General features: G+C 42.5%; 1 protein-coding gene across 22 annotated transcripts in view; it reads right to left on the bottom strand.

The window, feature by feature from the left end:
* Positions 1–24428, bottom strand: part of mbnl1 (muscleblind-like splicing regulator 1) — a 43432-nt gene that overhangs the window by 3638 nt on the left and 15366 nt on the right. For 6 of the 22 annotated variants that reach the window (XM_073490738.1, XM_073490735.1, XM_073490739.1 and 3 more), the window contains 9 exons: positions 8437–8652; positions 8036–8257; positions 6222–6461; positions 5132–5185; positions 3827–3980; positions 2916–2951; positions 1462–1553; positions 870–914; positions 88–159 (listed from right to left, as the gene is read on the bottom strand). In XM_073490738.1, the coding sequence (XP_073346839.1) occupies positions 103–159; positions 870–914; positions 1462–1553; positions 2916–2951; positions 3827–3980; positions 5132–5185; positions 6222–6461; positions 8036–8257; positions 8437–8652 (1116 nt within the window). In that variant the 3' untranslated portion in view covers positions 88–102. The remainder of the gene's footprint in view (positions 1–87; positions 160–869; positions 915–1461; positions 1554–2915; positions 2952–3826; positions 3981–5131; positions 5186–6221; positions 6462–8035; positions 8258–8436; positions 8653–24428) is intronic. The other 16 variants (XM_073490753.1, XM_073490751.1, XM_073490754.1 and 13 more) reach the window with 10 other exon arrangements.

The following is a 24428-nucleotide window of genomic DNA, read 5'->3' as shown; positions in this document are numbered from 1 at the left end:
GGTAAACCAGAGCTAAAATGATTTAAGACGAGGTAAACAAACTTTGTGTTGAATAGATGGAATGTGAGGATTTAAATAGGAACTCACTGTTCTCGAGAGGAACTACATTTGAGTCAAGTACTTGTGACTACTCAGATGATCTGCAGATATTATTGGAATCTGGGGGTAGAAAACAGACAGAGATCCAATGAAGCATCCCAAACTGAAAACCCTCAAAGAGGACGCTGGCCGACAAAACACAGATCAACACATTTTTTCTTATCCACGTTAATTAACATGAGCTCATTGCCGGAAAAGGACGAAGACAGAAAAAGCAATTTGGCTACAGTTGTGGCAGAATTCATTCAGAAGTGACACTAACAGACACTTTGTGGACAGCAGGGGAGGGGAAGAGGAGGATTGAGGGGAAGGGACAGATGAGGGGGGCAAAGGAAAACTGTCAGTGAGGTGGCTCCCCCATGCAAATCTAAGTCCTCCATGTTGTTGACCTGCACACATCGATACAGTGCAGAAAACTGGGTCAAGACTAGCAACATGATGATTCACCCTACGCTTTCGTAAGTCTTTTCACTGGTGTTATGAATTTGTGCAATGCACTGTAGCTGACTGCTGACAAAAAGCCTTTCAACAGAACTGAAATCAAAATCTTCCTACAGACTGGTTTTGGAACTTTTTCTCACTCTAGTGATGACTTTTAAACACGAGGAAAACATGGTCAAGCTTTGCTTTACGTGCTTGAAGCAGCAGCGGAAAAAAAAGAGGAAAAAAAAAGGGGAAAAAAAGCAAAGCACCAAAGGGCACAGATAGCGACTGTTGCACAAGCGGTGCGAATTGCTCTAAAACTGTGATAAAAACTACCTCATACATACCAATTGCATGTATTCGTTGGTAGTCAACTTTGATAAGGAAGAGTCCTCAAAATGGGAAAGGACAAAAATCGGGGTTACAATGAGGACAAACATTTTAATGCAATACAGTTATTTTTTTTCAGAAAGACAGATAGATAATCTAAGAAAGGTAATGTTGTAGTTATAGATAAAATGGAAATAAATGTTGTAAAAGTCTCACAGTATGATATGTGTACACATGTTGGACTCTAGTGTAGGCCAACAAGAGGGAGTACCGCCTTTAACCCAACCCACCCCCCCTGCTGTAAGACACAAGCATCCCCAGATCATCCAGGTGCATTGAAAGAGTGAGAGAGAGAGAGAGAGAGAGAGGGAGAGAGAGAGGGAGAGAGAGGGAGAGGGAGAGATAGATAGAGAGAGAGAGAGATAGAGAGAGAGAGAGGGAGAGAGAGGGAGAGAGAGAGAGAGCGAGAGAGAGAGGGAGAGAGAGAGAGAGAGAGAGAGAGAGAGAGAGAGAGAGAGGGAGAGAGAGGGAGAGAGAGAGAGAGAGAGGGAGAGAGAGGGAGAGAGAGAGAGAGAGAGAGAGAGAGAGATAGGTGGTGTAGGTGCAAACCTGATTGGTGGAGGCAGTTGCGAAGGGAACGCTTGTGGCAGATGTGGTGGCTGCAGACACAGTGGCTGGACTACCACCGTGCATCATGGGAACTTTTTTGGAGGGAAAATCATGTAAGCAAAATTACACAGAGGAGCAGTGGAGCCACATACACACCAGGCAAATGAGGGCAGGAGGAGGAGGAGGAGGAGGAGGAGGAGGAGGAGGAGAGAGGGAGTCAGAGAGGGATTCAATTTAACTGGTTCCCTTTCTTCCCTCTGCCGACGCTGATTACAGGTCTTGTGATTTGAAAGCTTGATGTGACACAAAGTGCAGCGGAGACTTACTTCCACATTTGACTGTATTATTAGTCATAAAAAAGAACAAAATGGAGCTTTCCTGGCAAACACCAGATCGAGAGTTTTAAAAAAAAATCATATAAATAAAAATGCTGTCATGTGCGTCTTAAAGGGACAGTGCACCATTGAATCAAAAATACATATTTATCCTCTTAACTGTAGTGATATTCATCCATCTAGATTATTTTGGTGTGAGATGTCAAGTTTTGGAAATATCGTCTGCAGAGATGTCGGCACCCACCGACTGTATAACTGTGCAGAAGGAAGCGTGCATCTACTCGTGGAAGGTTTGTAACAACACGACAAGAACTTTGTTCCCCATGGCTTCATTGTTGTGTTCTCCATTTTTGTATTACTGTTTCATAGATTCTCCTTTTTGCCTTTTTGTTGCTAGCTTTTTTGTTTCTTGCCCTTTAGTTTATAGATTGTTGGACTTTTGTTCTGAGTTCATCATTAAAGCTCGCTTTTTCATTGTTGAACCTGTCTGCCTCTCAGTGTCGTTGCATTTGACCGCTTATATCTTCAAATCCCGTCAACTCACATCAAAACATTTTAAATGGATAAATAGCACTACAGGTAAAAGGAAAATATGTATTTTTTACTTTGGGTTGAAGGGTCCGTTTAAGAAAAAGAGTCATTCAGGCAGAGGAGATAAGGGGGATGGTTATAATTGAACTCCCTCAGTTTTTTTTAAAATGTTTTTAAAAGGGTTTCAATAGGTGTCAGGTTAGACCAGCCAGAAGCCAAGTTTAGAATGAGCATGAGAACGAGAGTGTTCAAGCTATATACAGAAGGTGTTCACAGAGAAATTAACAAAATAAAAGTCAGTTAAATTGATATCATTAACAATAACATCTGTCATACATGTCATAAACAACATTTAAATGTCACAATATTTGTCTTTCCTTATGTGGACTCTTGCTTATGCTTCAAATCACAAACAGTATCTTCACGCAACCTAAACAGCGACTCCCAGGTCACCAAAATCTCACTTAAAAATCACAAAATGGCCATAAATGCAATACAGTAAAATTTCACTGAGCGGTTCAATTTTGATGACGTACGAGTCACAGACATGAGGTTACAGACAACTGGAGAAGGAAAGCTGGAACCTACCAACGCTGGCTGCAGGTGTCATGCACAATATTGAGCCTGCCCATCATGCAGTGCAACAGGAAGTGGATTGGATAGGGAGGAGAAATCAAAACAGCCCATCACAAGGTTCGTTAGAGTAGTAGGGGAGAGATAAGGTGGGAAAAAAAGGTTAATATCTCTTGGACACAGTCATCAGTGATTGGAAAAGGCGAAGTGGTGAACTTATCGTAAGGAAATCTGTTAATCAAATGAAGAGAGTGAATCTAAACTTTTGTCTGAGGTGCATTGCGTATGAATGTCTAATACAACAAGAGCGATAGTGCGGTTATGATTGTAACTATCAAGTATTAAACATTGTAGACACACTCGAGACAGAAGTGAGGAGAACAGCAGATAGTACAGAAGCCAGACTCTTCAGCCTGCTGTTTGATACCAAACCGAGGCGTGAGGTACCTTTAACCAACCCATCCAGCCCCGATCATCCCAGCCCAAGCCAAAGCCCCAGCAATGGTATGTCATCAAAATACGATTGATCACACCAAGGACATTTGAATCTAGTAAACAAGATCTGTCCTTTCTCTGACAAACATCCATGCTGGTAGCTATTTTCAATTACATTTAGGCAATTAGTAGCAATCTAACCCATTCTTAACACCTAGTGGCCATGCAATGCCATACAAAGCACAAATTTGTTGAAGCATTTGTAGCTGTTTTTTGCACTGAGACACAAAAGTTTGAACCTCACTGGCCCAGAATGAATTTAATGAGATCTTTTATGTTTGAACATCTCTATAAGTACTGTTCATAAATAGTCCACAACCAAACTGCTCTGTTCTGCAATCTACCACCAGCCAAGCAGGAGCCGGGTTACACTGATCCAGGCCTCCTCTGGGTGCTCAGAGCACTAGTGGTGGTTGCTTTTGGAGCCATACCTGATGGGAGGAAAGCAGCCTGCTGCTGAAACTGCATGCTGGCCAGGGCCTGTTGGTACTGGAGCATGCCGGTGTTAAACATGGCAGAGGCCCCGTTGGCCTTCTCCAGGGCTGCCCGCTTGGGCAGGGGAGCCATGACATTAGGGGCGATGCCCTGCCCAGCCAGACGTGAGGGAGATCAGTCAGACAGAAAATAAAATAAAAAAAAGAGAGACAGAAAGAGAGAGAGAGGTGCGTGGTGAAGAGAGAGAGAGGGTGTGTTGGAAAAAACGGGAAAGAAAACAAAAAAAGATACATACGTTAGAGGACATCATATGAACAGCATCACAACATCCTTGTGTGTACAACAACAATATCATCATATCATCAGTAGCAAGCAAGCAGCAGTCTGACACAAGTACTACACAAGCAGGAGCATGGTGCCTACTGGAGCTACTGGCTAACAAGCATTCATATATACATTGTTTTATCAGGAAGCTCACTTGGATTATTAACTCTGTAGTCCTATGGCTAACTGAAGGCAACATAAGCAAGCATTAACTATTAAAACAATAAGGCTGCTAACAAGAGGTGGAACAGGTAGGAAGCACAGAGAAAGGGAGGCTGCACTGCTAGCTCCATGATAAACTGTGTAAGCCATGTTTAAGTGATGGTTCACTCTCAGACAAATGTCAGGAGTGGTCTCAGGCCAAGCGACATGAATCAGATAACACAACATTTTCACCATAAAACACGCTATGTAGGGGGATTTTGTCTTGGCATGAGGCCACCCCTGAGGTCTGAATATCCGTGACAAGATCTGATGATGGAGTGAACTATCATTTGAACTGTAATCATCTGTTATGGCGGGATCACTCCTGACTGTTCCTCTTAGCCCCACCCTTATCCATCTGACATGCACTAGTAACACAGACACACATGCAAACATTTGATTAAGCTGCTTTACGACACTGAACACTGACTTTGGACGTAAGACTGAAAGCCATGCCACCGTTATAGAAGCTCTACTTCCCTAGACCTCACTGACTTTTGTTAAATAGGCTTATAGGTGATGAATTGATTGTGGCTCCTTTATCACAAATTCCACTTTTGAATTCGTGTCGGAGGTGATTTCTACATGAGTTGTTTGGTGTTGGATGCAAGCCACAATCATTTTATCACAGGCAATAATGACAGATCAACAGGAGGAAAAAAACAGACATTGCACTGAGACAACGACAACAAAAATAGCTAGGTATCTTTTGGTTAAAACACTGCTCTACAACAAAGCCACATGCCAAGCTAAAAGGTGAAAGGTCATAGTACCAGGTCAAAGGTTGCGTCGAGGGGTCGCTTCAGTGATTTGACAGCCGACTGAGTCTTAATTAGCAGGCAGCGAGCACATGATGGCAATGGGCCAATGGGGTTCAAGCGCATTAACATAAACCAGCAAGCAGAGGTGCATCATGGGGGCAGCAGTGCAGTTTGGGTATAGGTGAGAAAAAACAAAAACAAATAAAAAAACAAATCATTGGAATGCAATATACAAGGGGATAACAGGACTAAGGCATGCACAGTATGGACACTAGCTCTACTGCTACACAGTTAAATGATCATCAATAATCAATGATAACTACCAATCTACATTAGTTATCGTCGAACAGAGATGGATGAAAATAGCGATGAGAATATATTACTCAATCATTACTTTGAAGTCTCGGTAATCGTATTGGACAGAAAATGATATGGGAGCACAATTCACTGTGCACATCGTAGTCAGTGTCACATTACAGTGATTCACCCCACAGCCCTCGCTGTATGTCAATAAGAGCATGTAGAAAACACAAGACAAGTGTGGCTGAACTATCATATTCACAGGAGCTGTTTCTGGGAGACGGGACTGAAAGCACAATGATTTTTTTCCTTTTTTTTTTTTTAAATAATAATGTCAAGAGGAAGGGAAGTAATAGATAGGAAGCACAGGAACAATGGTGTCATAAATAAGACCAGGCCATCAGAGAGAGAGAGAGACAGAGAGAGAGAGGGAGAGAGAGAGGAACTGACTGTCTGCTTTTTGTTCTTGGTTGAGATGAAAAAGGAACAAGACAATCATTTTGTTATATTTTGTATTAGGAAGAAAAACAGCTGAGTGCACAGAATAGTGCACCATTGTCCGATCCTTCTTCATATCATCCGGTTCAGAGCAGATTTCACCCAATCAAACTTGCAGACCTTTAAAAATGTGACCTGGCAAAAGCAGAACTGAAAGAAGCTACAGAACACCAACCAGGATGCTGAGACACTTTCAAACAACATACTGTATTTCCTACTGCATGATAGCTTCCCCAAAAATTGCTCCTTTAGCCTGCCGTGTAGGTGTGAATGAGTGTGACCGCGCTCGTTACGGATTGCTCACCATGGCCGCGGCGGCTGTGGCCTGGTTCACCTGGTGCTGGGCAGCCTTGATTTTGGCCTGCAGGTGGGCCGGCGGGTGGAAGTACTTGCACTTTTCCCGGGAGCACCGGCCCTTGATGTAGTCCATGCACACGGTGACGGTGTTGTCGTTGGTGTCGATCATGGTGCTGTCTGCGGGGTGGGCGAAGCGGCAGTCGTTCTCCCCCCGAGAACAGTTGCCTCTCTGATATTCCCGACACACCTGGAGTAAAACACGAGAGGACGAAGAAATGTAACACAGCGTAAGAACAGTTGGAAGAAGAATATAGGAAGAATATGCAGGAAAGAGGAATGTACAGAAAGGATAGATCAAGTATGACTCATCAAGCCTTTACTTCGTCTTTAAAGAGGGTGTATAGTTACAAACATCCATTAAACTTAAAAATGCATGAGATCTGCAGTCTGATAAATAGATTAAAATGCTCTGTCAGATCATGTTTCTTGCTGTGTAAAACATTTTCTCAGCCTTCCTTCTCACACTTCCTGTTTTACTAGAAATGTTAGACACACAGTTCCTGAAAACACATTGAACTGAGGAAGGTCCAGGTTATGCAGAAGCTTTGACACTTTAATACAATAAACCTTTAATCTTATGATAAAGAGTCTCTTTATAAAGAGCTGCGTTGTGAGTCTCAGGTATTTTCAAAAGTCTATATGTGAGACACCAGAGGGCAGCACCTTCTTTTACATTTGAGGTATCATGAACACACTCATCTGCTGTCTACCCTGTTTGTGTGTATCAGCAGTGTATCAGCAGTGTGTGGTTGAACTCAGATAAAGACGATAAAGATAGCAGTTGCATTTTGACTTCACTTTTTTAAATGTCCCTGACTCACTCTCAAAGAGGAAACTCACTCTGCAACATTAATACTCTACTAAACAGCTTTTTTAAGGACGTGCCTTGCATTTTTGAGTCTATTATGTGTTTTTTTAATTCATAAACATTAAAAGATGCGGTGAGTTAAAGTGATATTGAGGTATTTCAGATATTTCGAGTTTAATTTCGGTGGAAGTCTCTCAGAAACAGAGAGCAAAGGCCTCGTTCTTCTTCAAACCACCAGACATGGTAGAGGAGGAAGATGCGATATCTCATCTGGCAGAAGCCTCGATAGACCAGAATGCAAAGCTACCGTGACGAAAGTTATTCTTGACAAGCGAGAATGTGTTTCTTTGCTGTTGCAATACTATCAGCGTTGCTATTGAAATTGTTAGTGCTCTTTCCACCTAAATAAATATTCAACAAGTTCAGGCTCATCCGTGCTGCTTGTCTAATGCTGTTTGTGAAGCGTACTGTACGAAAGCACAACGTGTGCTGGAATTATACGAGGCAGATTAAGCGAGCAAGCGAGTGAGAGTGGGTTTATTGAAAAGGAAACGACTCTTACTTACAAAAACAACTCTTGGAAACCACTTAACATCACAAACTGATCATATATTTCAATTTATGAACCTTTGATGTTTTTCTAAATTTTCTTTTATTTAGCTTCTACTTTGCATAATGGTACCTGCTATTAATATTACAATGCAGCTTCGGAAACAAGTTCAATAAAGGGTGCCGTAATTCATATGCTTGTTAAACCACTTGTTAACAATGCTTGTTTTGCTTACAGGCTCATTATCACCCTGGGTGACTCCACTCCCACTAAGAAAGAGACACATCATGAAGTAGAGTTTATTAGAGTAGAGTTTTTCCTGGAACTCTGGATGATGCATCAATGCCCCCAAAACAAATGTTGAGACTGTTTCTGTTTCTATTCATTGGAGCAAGTGTATTACCTCAAGTCTGTCCGTTCTCAGCAGTTTCTGGGCTGCAGCAGCAGCAGCGTTGGGGACTTGGCTGACGTTGGGGCTGGAAGCCATGAGGACAGGGGTGCTGGGCATGATCTCTTGGGGCATCAGGCCTGGTGACACAGGGCTCAGGTAGGGATTAAAGGCCGCGGCTGCTGCTGCTGCTGCGCTGGCATTGGTGGCCAGGCCTGGCGACACCGAGAACATGGGCTGGACGAGAGCAAAAAGAAAGCAGAGGGGTAAAATGACTGTGGACGAAACATAAACCACAAACTGTGAACCTTTTGTACGGGAAAAGAGAGGGACTGACGGAAAGACTGAAAAGAGCCACACAGAGAGTGAAGGAGCTGTATGTAAATGTTCGAGCTTTGACATGTATGCGGTCTCACCGTGTGCAGTAGCTGTGGTATGTTCATACGTGTGTGTCCTCTCACCATAGGTGGTAGCTGCGTGCCAGGAATCATGGCATTGGCGAGCTGCATCTGCTGGGCCAGCATGGCCATGTTCTTCTGCTGGATCAGGTTGTTCCTGCCATTGATCTCAAGCTGGGTCTTTAGGTGGGGAGGAGGGTGCAGATACTTGCAGTTCTCCCTGGAACAACGACCCTGAAGGAGGTACGAAGAGGTGACAAAATGGAGAGTCAGAATGATGCATATACGGTAGGTTAGGCTGCATCCACATTGGAAATAGAGTGTCTTTACAACACTGAAATCACTCGACGGCTATAACACAGATTGGCACAACATTTTGTGCAAGCATCCATGGTTCTCAGACGCTGAATCCTACTGACTTTGGTTATATCATGATTTTTCCTCTGGCGCCACCATGAGATTTGCGGTTTTGAATGAAATTTCTAAACAAAATTTGGTACAGACATTCCTTCAGTACAGCGTTGAAAACGGGACACTGGGTGATGAGTGGGGATCCCGATTTGTTTATATGTGTTTCAATCAAACATTTTGGAGTTGTCAAGGCTGTTTCTAGCCTGTGAGTCATAGGCAAGCGTCGAGGCTATGAAGCTTGCAGCTCTTTCTGACAGAACCTGTCAGTATGCTAACAGTTAGCTGTCATGCAGAAGAGAGAGTATGATTTTTCTAAAGAGCTCCAGGAGGCTTACCCAGTACCCCATCTCTATGGTGCATGTATATGCGCATACAAGTGTGTGTGCATGAAAATGTGGTAAGGGCTCGATTTAGGGGTTTAAAAATATGGTCACCCTACTTCAGTATGAAGTGTAACTTTGTTGATCCTCTGGTTTTTCATCTGGTATCATCATCTCACCAAAATTATATTTGTCCAATACTTTAATTTATGACCAAATACCTGCTAAACGAATTCCCATGAGCTGTACACACTCTCTGTTTAGAGCTAATTAGCTAACATTAGAATATAAGCATGCTAAACATAGACAGTTAACATGGTAAAAATACTTGCTAAACATCAGCATGTTATCATTGTCATTGTGAGCGTGTTAGCACGCTGACGTTAGCATTTAATCATTAGCCACGACATTAGCAAGTCATAAATTCTACCTACAATATTTCCATGTAGCTGGTTGTGAATCACTGGTGTAAATACTGAAATTGACATTAGGTCTGAGCTGAGTCGAACACTAATTGTTAACAACTTGCTATTTTTATCAGTCTCAGCAGGGTGTCCATGTCTATGTGTGTGTGTGTGTGTGTGTGTTAGCCCAAGGGGGTCATGAGGTCCCGCTTAGCTACATGTCCGACTAATGCTAAAAATACTGTCCACTCATATGATCCCTATATATTGTATCAGCAGTCATCCGGAGGTCACACATCAAAGTCTTTGTGTCATTATCTAAGACAGGGAACCCTTTTTTTGCTGCCTGCTCTGAGTATCCAATTATACATTCAGTCTGGAGGAGTCTAGAAGGAGTTTGACACACTCACACATGCACACACTTGCCAGCAAGAATGCATACACATTAAAGCGCGCACGTCGGGGTCATGTTCGCATAACAGGTGGCAGATACGCGTCACGCACACGCAAACACGTCCACAGTTTAGGAAGGACGTGTATTTACTTTCAGCCCTTTGGCACAGCTGAGCCGATGGTTGCAGCTTGTGCTTTCCCTCGCTGACAGAGCTATCCCCGCTGGGATTCATCTCATATACCCCGACATGACTTCAGTCCCCTTTCCCATCTCCTTCACTTTCAACGACACTGGAGCACCAGACAGGTGCGAAGGAAAAGGGGGGAGATAAGGGGCACAAAATGAGGACACCTAAATGGCAAGAGGGGGATCTCTAAGATATTTTGTTTTGTCCACTTGTCTAAAGTTGCGCTCTCAAGTTCTATTTGGACGGCCTTTTAAAAATCATTTCAGATTTTGTTGCACAAGGTAGGTGATTATAGAATGAATGGAGCAGGATTAAGCCATGTTTCATCTATTGGTTTAGCACATGGTTTGTCAGTGGTCAGCGTCTTTATAAAATCTTGAGAGAAGGGCTAACTGACGCAAGAAATTAAATAAGAGGATATCTTATGGGTTAGGCTTCCTTTAAATCCTTGTCCCAAGACGCAAGTTGAGATTTTTATGTTTTCAAAGATTTTGTGCTAAAATACTGTCGATGAAAATGTCCATAATCACAAAAGCAAACACAAACACATAGATGTACAGCCATAAAAATGACACACCAGGATATGAAAACAACTCGCAGTGTGCAGTAAACCGTAAAAGAATCAAATAAAGAAGCACGTGAGGAATATGACACAGTTTTGGTGTAATATGGAGTAAAATTTTGTCATTAAGTAACTGTAATCCCATTTAAAAGGGAGTTTAGTGAAAAAAATAAAATGTATAAAAATGTATTTTCTGACGGTTACTTTCTAAGGCACAAATAAACGTGCCCGAACCTTGGCAAAACCCTGCAGATTTTATCTGAATGCAGCCAAAGCGCACGCTCGATCATGTCCGCTGTGTGCCTCTCTGCTCTGCCTGTATGTGTGTCAAGCTCAGCTTGCCCTCGGACAAACAGACACACAGACCTCCAGCTCTTCATACATCCATAACAGGCCGAGAGCAGAGGAGGAAGATGGCGACAGCGATGCAACATGGATACAACCAGAAACATCCAAAACACAGCAAAATATTTATAAAATACAGGCAAAGGGCAAACATTTGTAGTGGGCCATAAGAGAAGTTTGAGAGAGATTATTTTTGTTTGACTCTCTACTGCATAGACTACTTCAATAGACACATAACTTTCCATGCTGAGTTGAAGTGTGCACACACAAGCTGAGCTGGCATTCAGAAGATTTCTGACACTGACAACACTGAGAGGTGTGTGTGGGGAAAGTGGACGAGTGTGTGTGTGAGACGAGAGGAGCTGAAAGCAGGTTCTAACAGCACTCATCCAGAGAGTGACAATGGCATGCGGCCTGGGCAGGGTGAGAGCGTGTGGAGAGATAGCGTGTATTTGTGTTACGTGAGGTCGAGGGTGTGTGCGGAGGGGGGTCGCAAAGGCAACGGAGGATCGTGTTGCGTTCACCCCGTATGACCCTGTCTGTCGACCCCTCGGATTTTTACGACTTCAGCAGTGCTTAGGCAGGTGCGTGTGAAGGTGAAAGAGTAACGTTTGAGAATGTGGCTTTGACTTTAGCTGAATACATTCGCCATTCTGCCGAATCATGTGAAGGAAAAAAATAGCCGTCAACCCGCATCGGCAGCCATTTTGAATAAAAGATCAGGTCCCCGGAGAGGAAACGTCAGGCAGCACAGTGGAAGAGAGAGAGAGAGAGAGAGTCACGGTGGCTGTATGGCGAAAGCTGCGCTGCGTCAGGGAAATTTTAGAACTTGCAGAAGAAGTGATTAGTGTGTGGAGAGAAATGAAGATACAGGGAGAGAGGGACGGGGGAGGAGGAGGAAGACTTCGCCCCTCTCACATCATGTTTGTGGCTGTTATTGTGACATCAGCGGCCTTGAGGAGCAGCTAGAGACGGTGTCCACAGCAACAGAGCAGCCAGACACTCCTGCTCTAACAACACAGCGATTCCTGGAAGCTTCCCCACTGCTGGCAGATACAGGAACTCAGCAAAGCAAAGACGACAGATACAGCCGGCCCTGAAGCAACAACTATTCCAAGAGGAGAGGGCATTCAGTCACCACCCCTCTTCTTTTCTGTGTTCTGGCCTTTTTTTTTTGTATGTGTCTGTACTGCTAATACATCATGAAAGAGCTGATTCTCACTGCAGATATCATCTTTAACATGTCTTATCGCTGAACGACTCCTTTGTCTCCATTAAGGGATTCAGAGCTGGAGCAGAGAATTACATTATCTCATCAAACTGAAATAATTCAAAGGTAATTATGCAAATTTAAAATAAAAGAAAAAAAGCATGTGCTATGGAGACTCATAGAAGGCTTCAAATTGCATTTTTCATGGCACAAAAAGAAAAATCTGACGAAAACGGGATTAGTGAGTCAACTGATGTGTCACTGCTCTGCGCATATGCCAGAAATTAGGAAGTGAGCAGCTTCAGAATGATTCATCCACATTATTATTATCATTATTATTCATTTCAGGAATGTTTTGTTTTTCCACTTCAGATGATCAGTTTTTCTTGAACTGTTCCAGAGCTGCAGCTTTAGGCTATTACAAGCATATTTTTGTTGAATAAATGTGACTACTAATGTGAACAAGTTGAACAAAATGTCTGAAGAACAAAATAATAACTGCTTATCTACAATACACTTTATTCCTGGATAATTAAGTAAATAGCAGACTAACTCAGATCTCATTTCGTATTAAGTATCGCCAAAATATGATAAAAAATAGAAAAGGAAAAAAGAAAATACCCTAAGCATCTTTTTATGCACTGTGATCTGTAAAAATAAATTTCATATGTTCATTGGGAACATATATGCTGATACCAACAGATCTCCAACATGTCTAATAGGGCTCTAATTTTCTGGGGGGATGCTGTTACACATCCAGCAAAGTGAGCCTTGTTTTTCTCAACATGCTCCTGCAGCACAACATGAACTTCCTGTGCCTTCTTCTAACTTCAGTGCGGTTTTGTATTAGAAGGGGGACTCTGTGTTTTTCCTGGTGAGATCAGTCTTGCCACTCTCCGGGCCAAACAGGGAACAATAATCCCATTGGCTACCGTACACTCTGATTGATGATAGGTTGCAATAACACGTCCCACCCTGATCACTCCAACTCTCCGTCTCTCACCCGCAGACACACACCCTGCTTTTGTGACTGTGAAGGACTTAAACAAACAGTGAACCAATTTATAAAGAATGCTGGGTGGGGCCGCATCTCATCCTTCTGAGGAGAAACGACGAAGCATGTGGCAAGATGTGTTAATATGCACGTGTGTGTGAGAGAGAGAGGAGAGTGAAACGGTGGAGAGGTGAAGAAAATTCAGCTTTTACTTAAGCGTTAGAGTAAAAGGTATATCTTATAAACTGCTGCACCCTAAACTTTTTGACTGCAATGCCTCAAAACTGTCTGTTGAACAAACACGATGGTTTACGGCCGAAATACATCTCTGATCCGCTGCCACGTTATGAACCGCCGAACCTCTCAGGTCGTCTGGGACGGGTCTGTTTACTGTCCACAGGGCCAAAACAAAACATGGTGTTGCAGCGTTCAGCTTTTATGCACCGCACGGAACAACTCTCTAGAACACTCGAGTCCTATTTGAACTTCTCTGTTTATATTGCCTTGTGTTGCTTTTATATCTTGTCTTAATGTCTGTTATGTATTATGCAAATCACTTCAAATTGCCTTTTTGATGAGTGTTGAGAGGTACTATGCAAATAAACTTGCCTTGAGCTACCATAAATGTCAACAAGTTGTGATCAGCCCAGCCAAAAACTGGTCCTTCCATCTCCGATTGTTTTATTTGAATTATTTATGGAGGCCTGGAGAGGTGAAACTGTGTCGTAGTATGTGTAAAAAACACAAAAATGAATGGCTGCAACTAACGATTATTTTCTGGTTAATCTGGTGATAATATTCACAATTAATTGTTTACTTCATGTTTGCATGAAAAATTAATTAAACGTTTAATCGATTAGCAAAAATAGTTTTCTCTTGATTGACTTATCTTTGCAGCGCTACAAAAAAATTAAACAAAAGGGAAACATTTGTATGTCAGCATGTCAATATACTTCCCTATCCTGTTACATGTCTCTTTCTTTTTATCTTAGGATCCTTTGAGGGATTATTTCAACAAGCCAGCAATCCAAATTTCCTCGGGGCTTAGGGTTAGGGTTAAATTTTGAGGAACTAAAAACTTGGAAAACCACAGCTACTGTATGTCTGTTTTGTATCACTGACTTGCAGCATCACCTGTGAATATATCCTGCATGTCATAATGCAGTAAAAATCCAAACCTACTTCCCCTCTTATCTTTGATGCTGCGGAGTTGTGGTGTGATGTTATGGCTTCTGGTGTGACGCTACGCTGTTCTCTGCCCCGCGTTCCAGTGACTTCTGTCTAAACACACACAGAGATGAAAGCCCTTTCTCCTCACACACACTGTGAATGAAGCTTTGTTTTGCCGGACGGCAGCGGAGACTCAAAGGGCCGAGCCCAGTGGTTGTTCTCTTTGTCTACTGTTTGCACTCGAATGTGGCACGAAATATAAAGCATATCAACTCGGCCAACACGCTGACTGTGTGCAGATCCTCTTACATGATGAGATGATGAGTTTTTCTGACGGTCAGTGAAGCAGCATGCAAAATTACTGGCAATGTAGCAGATCCTAAATGGAGGATATTCAGAAGTGCTAGTGTGGTCTTATCGTGCTACCAAAAAAGCAGCAACGCAATCAATAGTACCCTTTTACAGTAGAGCACAATTGATTTTCTTTTTGTTTTAGCCACTTAACCCAGCATTAAATTAACAGTAAAGTTTTTGAAGTGACTGAAGAAGATGTTGTGGGTCTACACGGTCGCTTGCATTTCTATATCAGCCCATGAACACACACGGGCACCCCTTGTGATTATGTTTATATCTCCCTGCTGGGACTCAATGTACACAGTGATCCACGCCGCACAGCTTAGCGGTCAGGGAGCCGATGTGACCAGCAGAGCTTACGGAGATATGGAGGAGGGAGGGAGTGTTAATCTATGATAATAGTTACAATATGCCCCCGGTGACGCATTACCAACCTCACCAAACAACGACGCAGAGAAAGGGATTATAGTCTGCAAGTCGAGCTCCAACACAGACCACACAGAGAGTTAGGCAGATGAGTTTCTGTGAGGATTTTAAACAAGTTTTAGTATATATTTTAAACAGTGGTTAAAGTGTTGTACATTTACTCAGGAAAACTTTGGAGGTATTTGTACTTTACTTGATTATTTCCATTTTCTGCTCTTCGAACACTGTACTTTTTACTTCACTGCATTAATCTGACAACTTTAGTTACTAGTTACTTTGCAGATTTAGCTTAAAGCAACATTATGTATTTTTTATGATATACAATTAACATGTACACAGGCAGGAAATAATTCTGTAGTGCATTTCTTTAAATTTACATCTGCGTGGTTGTAAACAGCAGCAACAAGATGGGGATAATATCGTCGGCATCTTCACAATAAAAGCTCGTCATCTGAGAAATGCTGTTAATAGACATCACCAATGTAAATGATGTTGCTGTTATACTTTTAAAGTAAAAACTTAAACAAATGACTTTTACTTGTAACAGATATGTCTACGCTGTGGTGTTGCTGCTTTTACTCAAACATAAGATCTGAGTACTTATTCCACCTCTGAATTGGGTTGAGACTGGTTCAAACATAAACACACATGCGTCAGATGCGGTCGCAGCCGATTTATATAGACACAAAAAGATACACACACACACACACACACACACACACACACAGCAATGAGTTATTCACACTTGAGAGGGTGTTGGTTCTCAGAAATGCCTCAGGTCAGATGTCACGTACACAGGAGCCCTGGATCCAAACTTAGACCTCTCTGTTTTCCCTGACATGCCCCCTTCCTCCACTCTCCTGCTATCTCTTTCTATCTCTTTTCACACAAACATGACTTCATGTGACTTTATTTACCCCAGTTTCTCTCTAAAGTCCCTGTTCGCTGCGGTGCTGCTCCTTCTCCTGTAAGGCCTAACAAGGTTAGCCCCGTACTTTTCATTATCAGTAATAACAGAGCAATCACGCAGGTATTGATTTGAGCAGCAGCACTTTATGAAAGTCATCCAGTACTCGCTGTGTGAGTACGCGAGGCGGCCCGGGAAAGCTCATTTAATCATCTCCGAGCTACGCTTCCAAGTGGGAGAGAGACAGAGGAGTCACTGCGCAGAAATCACAAGGTCCAGGCGAGGCAGCGAGGCGTCAATAACGACACTGTTGTTTGTGAAATGACTGAGGTGTGCTCTTTTCTCAGTGTCTGCGGGCCTCACAGGGGGAGGATCAACGCCTGCCGTTTATCTTAATGAGCCATTTCAAAACTTGTGAGATGAGTAATTAGGTGACATGTGATATGAATGGTTACACTTGGAAGCTCTTGCCTTAGCTCTTTTTAGCAGACACTACTCATTAAAGAGCATCTGCATGTACTTTCATGATGCCCTACCATACAGATGTTTATACGCTAAGTCATTGTAGATGCATGCTATAAGAAAAGGGTTGGCCTACTATAACAGTCCTGAACAAAGTCTTTCCATCTCTTTAATGCAGTCTACATCTTTGTTTCGACCTCTTCAGAGTGTCAGCTTTGTGTTGCATCTTAAAACTTCAAAAGCAGAAAAAAAGAAGTTTAGAGATATGTCACCTTCTCCCTTTTATACACCTTTCTTTGATCCCGTCTGTCTATTCTCCCTTCCTAACCCTCATTGCTACCCGCCATTATCTGCACAGGGCTCAATTCCTCCTCAGTTTTGTGACACCTGGATTGTAGAAACACACAGGAAACATCTCCACCAAGAAACAACCACCAGTGCAGATGATTAATTTAGTTTGCACTAACAGATTTAATCTGGAATGTATTACGCTAATCTGATCTCACAGACTGTAATCCTATCCACTGCTCTAATCCCACTGTCAACTGGCATAATCCTGTTTCCGCGTGCGATTATCTCCTTTGGACTTGGCACGAGCGCAAGCAGGATGCTTTCAGCCTCTTTCTCTCTCTCTTATTGCAGTTTAAAACGTGATTTTGCCACTCATGAATACTTTGAGTTATTTCAGTATTGACAGCAGAGTAAAATGATTCAATTTGTCTCACAAATTCTGTACAGGTGCTGATGTCCTACAATAAATGGTCTGGAAAAGGCATCGAGCGGGATTCTATTTGACTATTTTCCATTCTATAAAGGTACTGCGAGCTTCTTAAAGCCGGATTGTGGGGTTTTAACACACAAACGAACGTCTTTGACATTCACGCCTTTGCCAAACGAGTTCACACATTGCTGATTAAGCCTATATCCTCCAGATGAATCTCCCTGTATTTTGCAGCACAGCAGATTGTCTGTGGCAACAGCTCTGCAGTGGCACACCTGTGTCTATGTGCAGTGTTCAATAAATAAATAGTCTGAATCCTATATAACTGAACTGAGAGTAGCTATGGTAAACAATGACGGCTATTCAACCAACAAATCAGCACAAAGTCCAGTCAAAAAACCCAGACTTTAAAATTGTGAATAGTGTAAATAATCCAGAAAAAATGCAAAAGCACTAAACCAGCATGACAAATAAAAAATGTACATAAATTGTGATCATTATTGCTGAAGAAAGCAGTGCCAGTAATGCTTATGTCTTGTCCCTTACGGTATACAGCAGTATAATATGTATCTGCTGCCAGTATGAGTCATAGACAATGTAGAGTATGCAGTGTAAACATAGACTCAAGCAGTCTGTGCATGTCACACAAAACTAATCAGGGCTAATACTAATTGGACCTCAGGTGGTGCCACTGATTCAGGTCAAAAAACAAGGACACATGATGGATACTGATGAGCCAAACTGGAGACATCATGTGTGAGGATGTTGATGATCCTGGTTGGCTTCACTTCTCAGAGTTTTGGCTGAATGTCACACCAAAAAACGTTTTGCGATTTTGCGGCCGAAGTTCAGGATGTTCCGTGGTACGGTTTTTCGCTGTCCTCTCAAGATCATTGAGAGGAATCGGGGACACTGACTCAGAGAAAGGGAGAAAGTAATTAAGACCGATGTCATGGGTTTGAGAGGCCCAGACACTGTGATTCTGGCAAGGAATGCACAAACAAGATAGACTGAGAAACCAACTGAGCGAGAGAAAAAACAGATGGACAGACATTAACTATGCTTTTCCTTGCTGCCTAACATTCTCGTGCCTCTGCAACCACCACCAGCGGGCATTTCAAGGTGCAGCTTCTCTTTCACTTTTTGGCATAAACACAGAGATAAGAGGCACGGCAAATGTGACTGATGGACCTAACAGCTGGCGAGAGGGAGGGACAGAGCGCAAAAAGGTGTTGAGAGAGATGAGTCTAAGTGAGTGGCTGTGCCCTCAAGCTCCTCGCTCACCTGTCTAATGGGAGGATAATGGCAGAGCTGGATATGTGACTGTGTGCAAGTAAGAAGTTTGAAAAATGCTGAGAAGAAAAAGAGAGAAATAGAGAGTGGATAGAGGTACAGTAATTAGGAAAAGCCAGATTAAAACCTATTTTCCCCATTTATTTCCCCTTAAGTAGCTTCAAAGTTATAATCCCTTAGATTTAGGTGAAATCAAGCCCCATTTTTGATACTATCTGGGTCGACATTGTTTCTGCAATCAAAAGAATTCACATTCAGTAATTACCTCCACCAAGGAGGTCATGTTTTCACCCGTGTCCGTTTGTTTGTTGGTTGGTTGGCTTGTCCGCAGGTATTACACAAATCTACGTTCATTTCTCAGGGAATAATGCATGGATCTTAATGAAAAATATCAGGCATATGTTTCTAGCTTGAAATTCCTCTCACAAGCATATAAAGTTGATACCTGGGCCAATTCTAAACTGGTTTGTATGAAGCTTTTATGAAAAAAAAGATAAGGCACGATAAGGGCTGATTCCTCACTATAGCTTTATATTTTATAGTGTCAGATATGGAATAAATGTAACTGTTTGCTCGGATGTAGTTTTCTTCCATGAGTAGTACATTTTAACCAATAAATACCTGGATCCTATAAACTCCTGGACATAAATCCACTAAGCAAACCAAAAGACAACAGCTGTACCTATAATATATATGATTGTATGAGATTTTGTAACACTGCAGTCTTGGCTTCGATCTGTCAATATTTGTAAACTGGTGAAGCAAACAAACCCTCAGGCTATCTGAGGTTTTATGGTATGTCTGTATGTTGAAGACAGAGCGAGCCTGAATGAGAGAGAGAGGAGAGAGAAGTAATCATTGTATCAGTGGTGTGATAAAGGGGCCCAGTGTGATGGAGGGACAGGGACGGCTGACACTGAGAAGAAAAGACAGGCTGTTGTCGCTGATCTTCCGTCACATAAGCTCACAGAGAAGACGCACAGCCGCGCTGATCTGACAAGAATGCACACACCATGGTATGAGCAGACCGAAGAATGTCTCTGTGTGTGCGTCTGGAAGTGTGAGTGTGAGTGTGTGTGTGTGTGTGTGTGTGTGTGTATTGGCCTGGATTAAACTGGTCCAAACACAAATCTCTCTCTGGCATGAAAGTGAGAAAGACGTATGAATAAACACCATCAACAGCAGGAGACGAAGACGTAAAAGATCCCACTTACTAAAACTAAAAGCTCCAGTCATGTGACTCTTATCTAGTGAAACCTGCTTGGGTTTAATCAGCTACAGAGAAGATTGAGCACGGCCAGTCGGATGGCGCTGGGTTATTAACAGCTCTCCTCTTGTAAAAGCTGGATCCTATGGGTGGCTGAATCCCAGCCTTGTTAATTTAAAGGAGAGAAATTTTCATTGTGGATGCGCCCACAGATATCCCATTAAAAATCCAATTAGGATGGAGATACCATGCGCCGACTGCAGAGGAGAGAGAGCCATATGGATCCAGAAAACAGTCTGAATTATGGCATCACTGCAGTACGTTATGTCTGGAGATTAGCACACGACTGAAAACAAATCTGTCTGATCACAGGTGTATTGAAACCTTCATCCTGAAAACACATTTGTCTTGGTCAGATTCTGACATTATAACTCAGCGCACAGGTGTCCCATTTCCTTTTCTTCTCAGTGCTTTCTTTGGGCTTTGGCGAGGAGCCAGTGAAGCAAGCAATGTGAGGATCACACGCCCATCTGCGGCTTTCGAGCAGATAAACAGTGTATTTGGATTGTGTCTGAATGTGACACAGATGTATTTAGACAGCATCCAAGGAGGAGCTGGACATGTCAAATAACGTAGACGGTTTAACAAGACAGATCAGGTTTATTCACACTCATGATTAATATGTTTTGCAGCATTGAGAAAACAAAAAACTAGATAAAGACTGTGCAACCACGAGGCACACTGTAACAGCATGTGAATAAAAACAAGCTTTAAAGGCACACTATGCAGGATGTGTCATTTGCTGCTTGCAAGACAAATTTGCCAAATTTTCTTCCTCTTGAATCAAAATTTTAAGAAAATGCAGGCAGAGGGCATGTACTTTTAGTGGCTCATAAGTGATGAGTGGGAAGGATTATTTGTTTGGTGTATATACATTGTTTTGAGTTTAGAAAAAAAACCTGCATAGTATATTTTTAAATTAGGATCAAAATAAAACTATACTATGATGAATTAAAGTAGCTACAAGGAACTTTCATTTTTTTGTTGATACTAGCAGCCCTGATGGACAAAAGCAGTATGAACACCACCGTCTCCTGTCATGAGGATCTTTATCTGGCTGGCTTGTGCATTTCTTCTGGAAGCGAGTGAAAGAAATATATTTTTATCACTATTTTTATCATTATTCTTTTTTAAAAGGTACAATATATAAGAACTGGCCACCTGTCGAATTTATATTCAAAACAAATAGGAGACAGCATATAACCAGAGTAACCCCTAATTGCTGCTAAATGTAGCTGCTGGTAGTAAGTTAGCTAGCTCAGACAGCAGTGGAGGTAGTGCTTTGAGATGTGAGCTTGGACCACCGGGGGAGTGTTGGGGGCTAACACTGCTAGCGTGGTGGCTTTGGACTGGGACAGACTGGGGCTAGCTGGTTAGCATGCTAACTTCAATACATATCTGTTCAATATAATACATAGACATCAAAACTGTAATTCTATTTTAGTTCATTTTTGAATGTTTTCAATTAAAATTCTTATGTATTGTATCATTAAAAACAGCTTTTTGCAGGAAGCATCATCAGACTACAGAGCAGCTTTAGAGGCATTTTTATAAAACCGAGACTGTTTCATAGCCAGTTAAAAGTTCTTTGTAGTATGTTTCATCGCTTAATGGTACTTTTTTTCTCTGCTTTTTATTAGTTCATCACTAGCCACAAACTGTTGCCTCCACGTGGTCATGTGCTGTGTCTTTTAAGTTACTGTGCAGTGTGACTGCACTGTTAAATACACATTAGCCTTCTGAATTCATATGCTGACACAGAGACATGCAGAGCATGACGTGTTGACTTTACTGCCCAGAGATTGGCTGGATAATTTGTTTGAAATCATAAAAAAACCCACTGTCGACTAGCAACGAAGCTAATATTTACCCCACATGTCTGTCTGGTCGAGCACCTCTCAGTGTGTGTGTGTGTGCATGTGTGTTTAACCTGACTGTTCTATCTAACCACTGGATGTAAACATGCTGTCAAAATATGGTCAGCAAAATCAGAGTAAAGACAGATAGAGACACAGACAGCAGTCAGAGCGATAGAGACAGAGAGATAAATAAGAGGTATTTACCCGCCCTCTGCTCTGCAGGAATGTAATCTTGGCTCACAACAGTGTTGTAACACAAAGAAACCCGCTGCAACAGCACTACTAATACAGATACAACACACGCACGCACGCACACACACAAATACACACACACACACACACACACATGCATGCGCACTTAGTCTCTTTTTCTCAGAACTCAGACATGATGACAGTGGGTGTGTCAGGCTGGCAGGTAGACAAAGTACAAGGTCTATGCTGTGTGCAAGTGTGTGTGTGTGTGTGTGTGTGTGTGTGTGTATATATTCAAACTGTTCTCATGGTAGACGGTTACCACTCCTTTTTTTATGACATGGCCAGCAGTGTCGGGGGGTAAACCAGGACCTGCTGCCGCTCTTGGGTTCAGACAAGGTCGTGGCTGATGTCGCCCTTACCTCACACCACATAGGTTTATGTGTGTGTGTGTGTGTGTGCGTGTGTGTGTGTGTGTGTGTGTGTGCGCGCGCGTGCGTGCGTGCGTGGAGTGGGGGCTACCAGGGTGTAATGTGAACCATCCAGCGATGGGTGTGGCCTGAAGTAAATGAGTCAAAAAACCAGACTAAGCGGGAAATCAAGTCAAAGGAGTTACCAAGATGGGAGGAGAATGAAAACAAGTAAGGAGGAAGGGAACACGAGCGAAGGAGAAGTGGACTAGAATAGGCTTGCATCTAATGAAAGTAGGATGGTACGGCACTTAAAATAAGCTGGCAGATTACCCCTGTGTGGGTGTGGTGGAGCTGCGGCCTTACAGTTCATTTACTGTAGCGAGTAACCTACTTTATTTCAGACTCATTCTAGTATAAACTAATAACAAAGCCGGCGTTAGCTCACTTGCTTCTGCAACCTGAGCTGACTGTTATACTCCAATCTGATAAGAATGCTTAAGTGAAGCATTAACGACTGAAGGTTAAAATAGGTTACTTCCTCTACATATCACACACGTTTTTAAAACTGCGTTTTCTGTCAGATAACGTGCACCTAACATCAGCACACGCTGCTACAATTCTCCACCTGTCTCGTCGAGTTATAGAGCAGATCTAAATATTTAGTCCCGAATAAGGATCGTGTATACAGATTTAGAAGCTAACCTGCCTGCCCAGTAGTTAATCATTAATAGCCAAAGTTACAATGCTGACTTTAAATCAGGGAGTTGTGGCAGCCATTATCCTTCTCCAAATATTTACCCTGCTTCCACATAGCTGAGCTGTCTTTGCTGCACTAGGCAGATACACAGGCAACAGAGAGGGCTGCGCTCTGAGGTTAAGGCCAAGTCTAAGGCCAGAGAACACCCACGCATGCATGTATAGTACAAGTTCACACACACACATAGTATGACTTGGTTTTAATTCTTTGGCCTCGATGAAAACTTCTGTTCTGATTGATTGTCTTGCTCCGGGGCATATTGTCCATGAACATCTTCTCATGAAAAACTGCGATTTAATCTTTTTACTATTTCTGGTACTAATACATTCCTTGCTCTAATTCCCGCAGCATGGACTCTACATGCGTGATCTGGCACAGGACACATGTTTTTTGTGTACGTGTGTGTGAGCCTATGTCTGTTTGTGCATGTGTGTGTGTGTGCGTGCACCATGTAAAAAGGAGGTCAGAGAGAGAGAGAGAGAGTGGCTGTTGGGGAAAATGACTGGGTTTGGGTGTGACCTGCTCAGCTATGCACTGGTGATCATGTGAGACCTGTTCTAATTATACACCTCTCAAGAAGAAGGCCGATCCTCTCTCATGGGCAGAAAGTGTGTGCACATGTGTCCAAGAGTGCGTGTGTGTGCGTGCGTGCGTGTGTGTGTGGGTGTAGGGGTTGCAAGACTAGTGCTGGGGAGCGGTGCGGCTTCATGTAACACAACTAAACTGAGAATTTGCCCTATTTCAACCGCTCAATCTGAGTGAAAGTGAAGTAGGACGTGTGACTTTTCAGCAGGTCGGCGTAAGAGGAAACCCTTAATGTGGCGAATGTGGCTGCACCTATATGTGTATTATAAATGCGACAAACGAATCAACAACCTTCGCTTCTGATTTCCTCTATCCTCTTTTGCTCTCTCCCTCTCTCTCTTTAGCTTTCTCCTGCTGTTTCCACTGTGGGTTTTTAGAGACCTGCTCTGTTTTTCATTACCAGTGGAAAAAATGGGGCGAAGAGTTAAAAAAAGTATCACCCATCTCCATTAATACACAGGTCCTAGTGGAAAATGAGTCCAAACGACTAAAATAGGCCCCTTGGTTCCTTTAAACTGCCTCCATATATGTGCCAGCTACTCCTTTCCAGCGGCTGACCTTTCCCTGAGCGTAAATGACAATTTAAACATTTGTTCAGGTATCGAGATCCTTCCGTCTGTAGATAAAAGCTCCACTGTGCTGTCGGCAGTGGTGGAATGTAACAAAGTACAGTTAATCAAGTACTGTATACATTTGAGGTACTTTTACTTTACTTAACTTCCAATAAAATCTCATAAATCTACAAACTTTGATGATTCTTAATATGATTTTTTCTGA

The sequence above is a fragment of the Pagrus major genome, chromosome 21 (assembly GCF_040436345.1).
Source record: "Pagrus major chromosome 21, Pma_NU_1.0".
Classification (NCBI taxonomy): Eukaryota; Metazoa; Chordata; class Actinopteri; order Spariformes; family Sparidae; genus Pagrus; species Pagrus major.
Note: the sequence above shows the minus strand (reverse complement) of the source record. Positions and strands in the feature narration are given on the sequence as shown.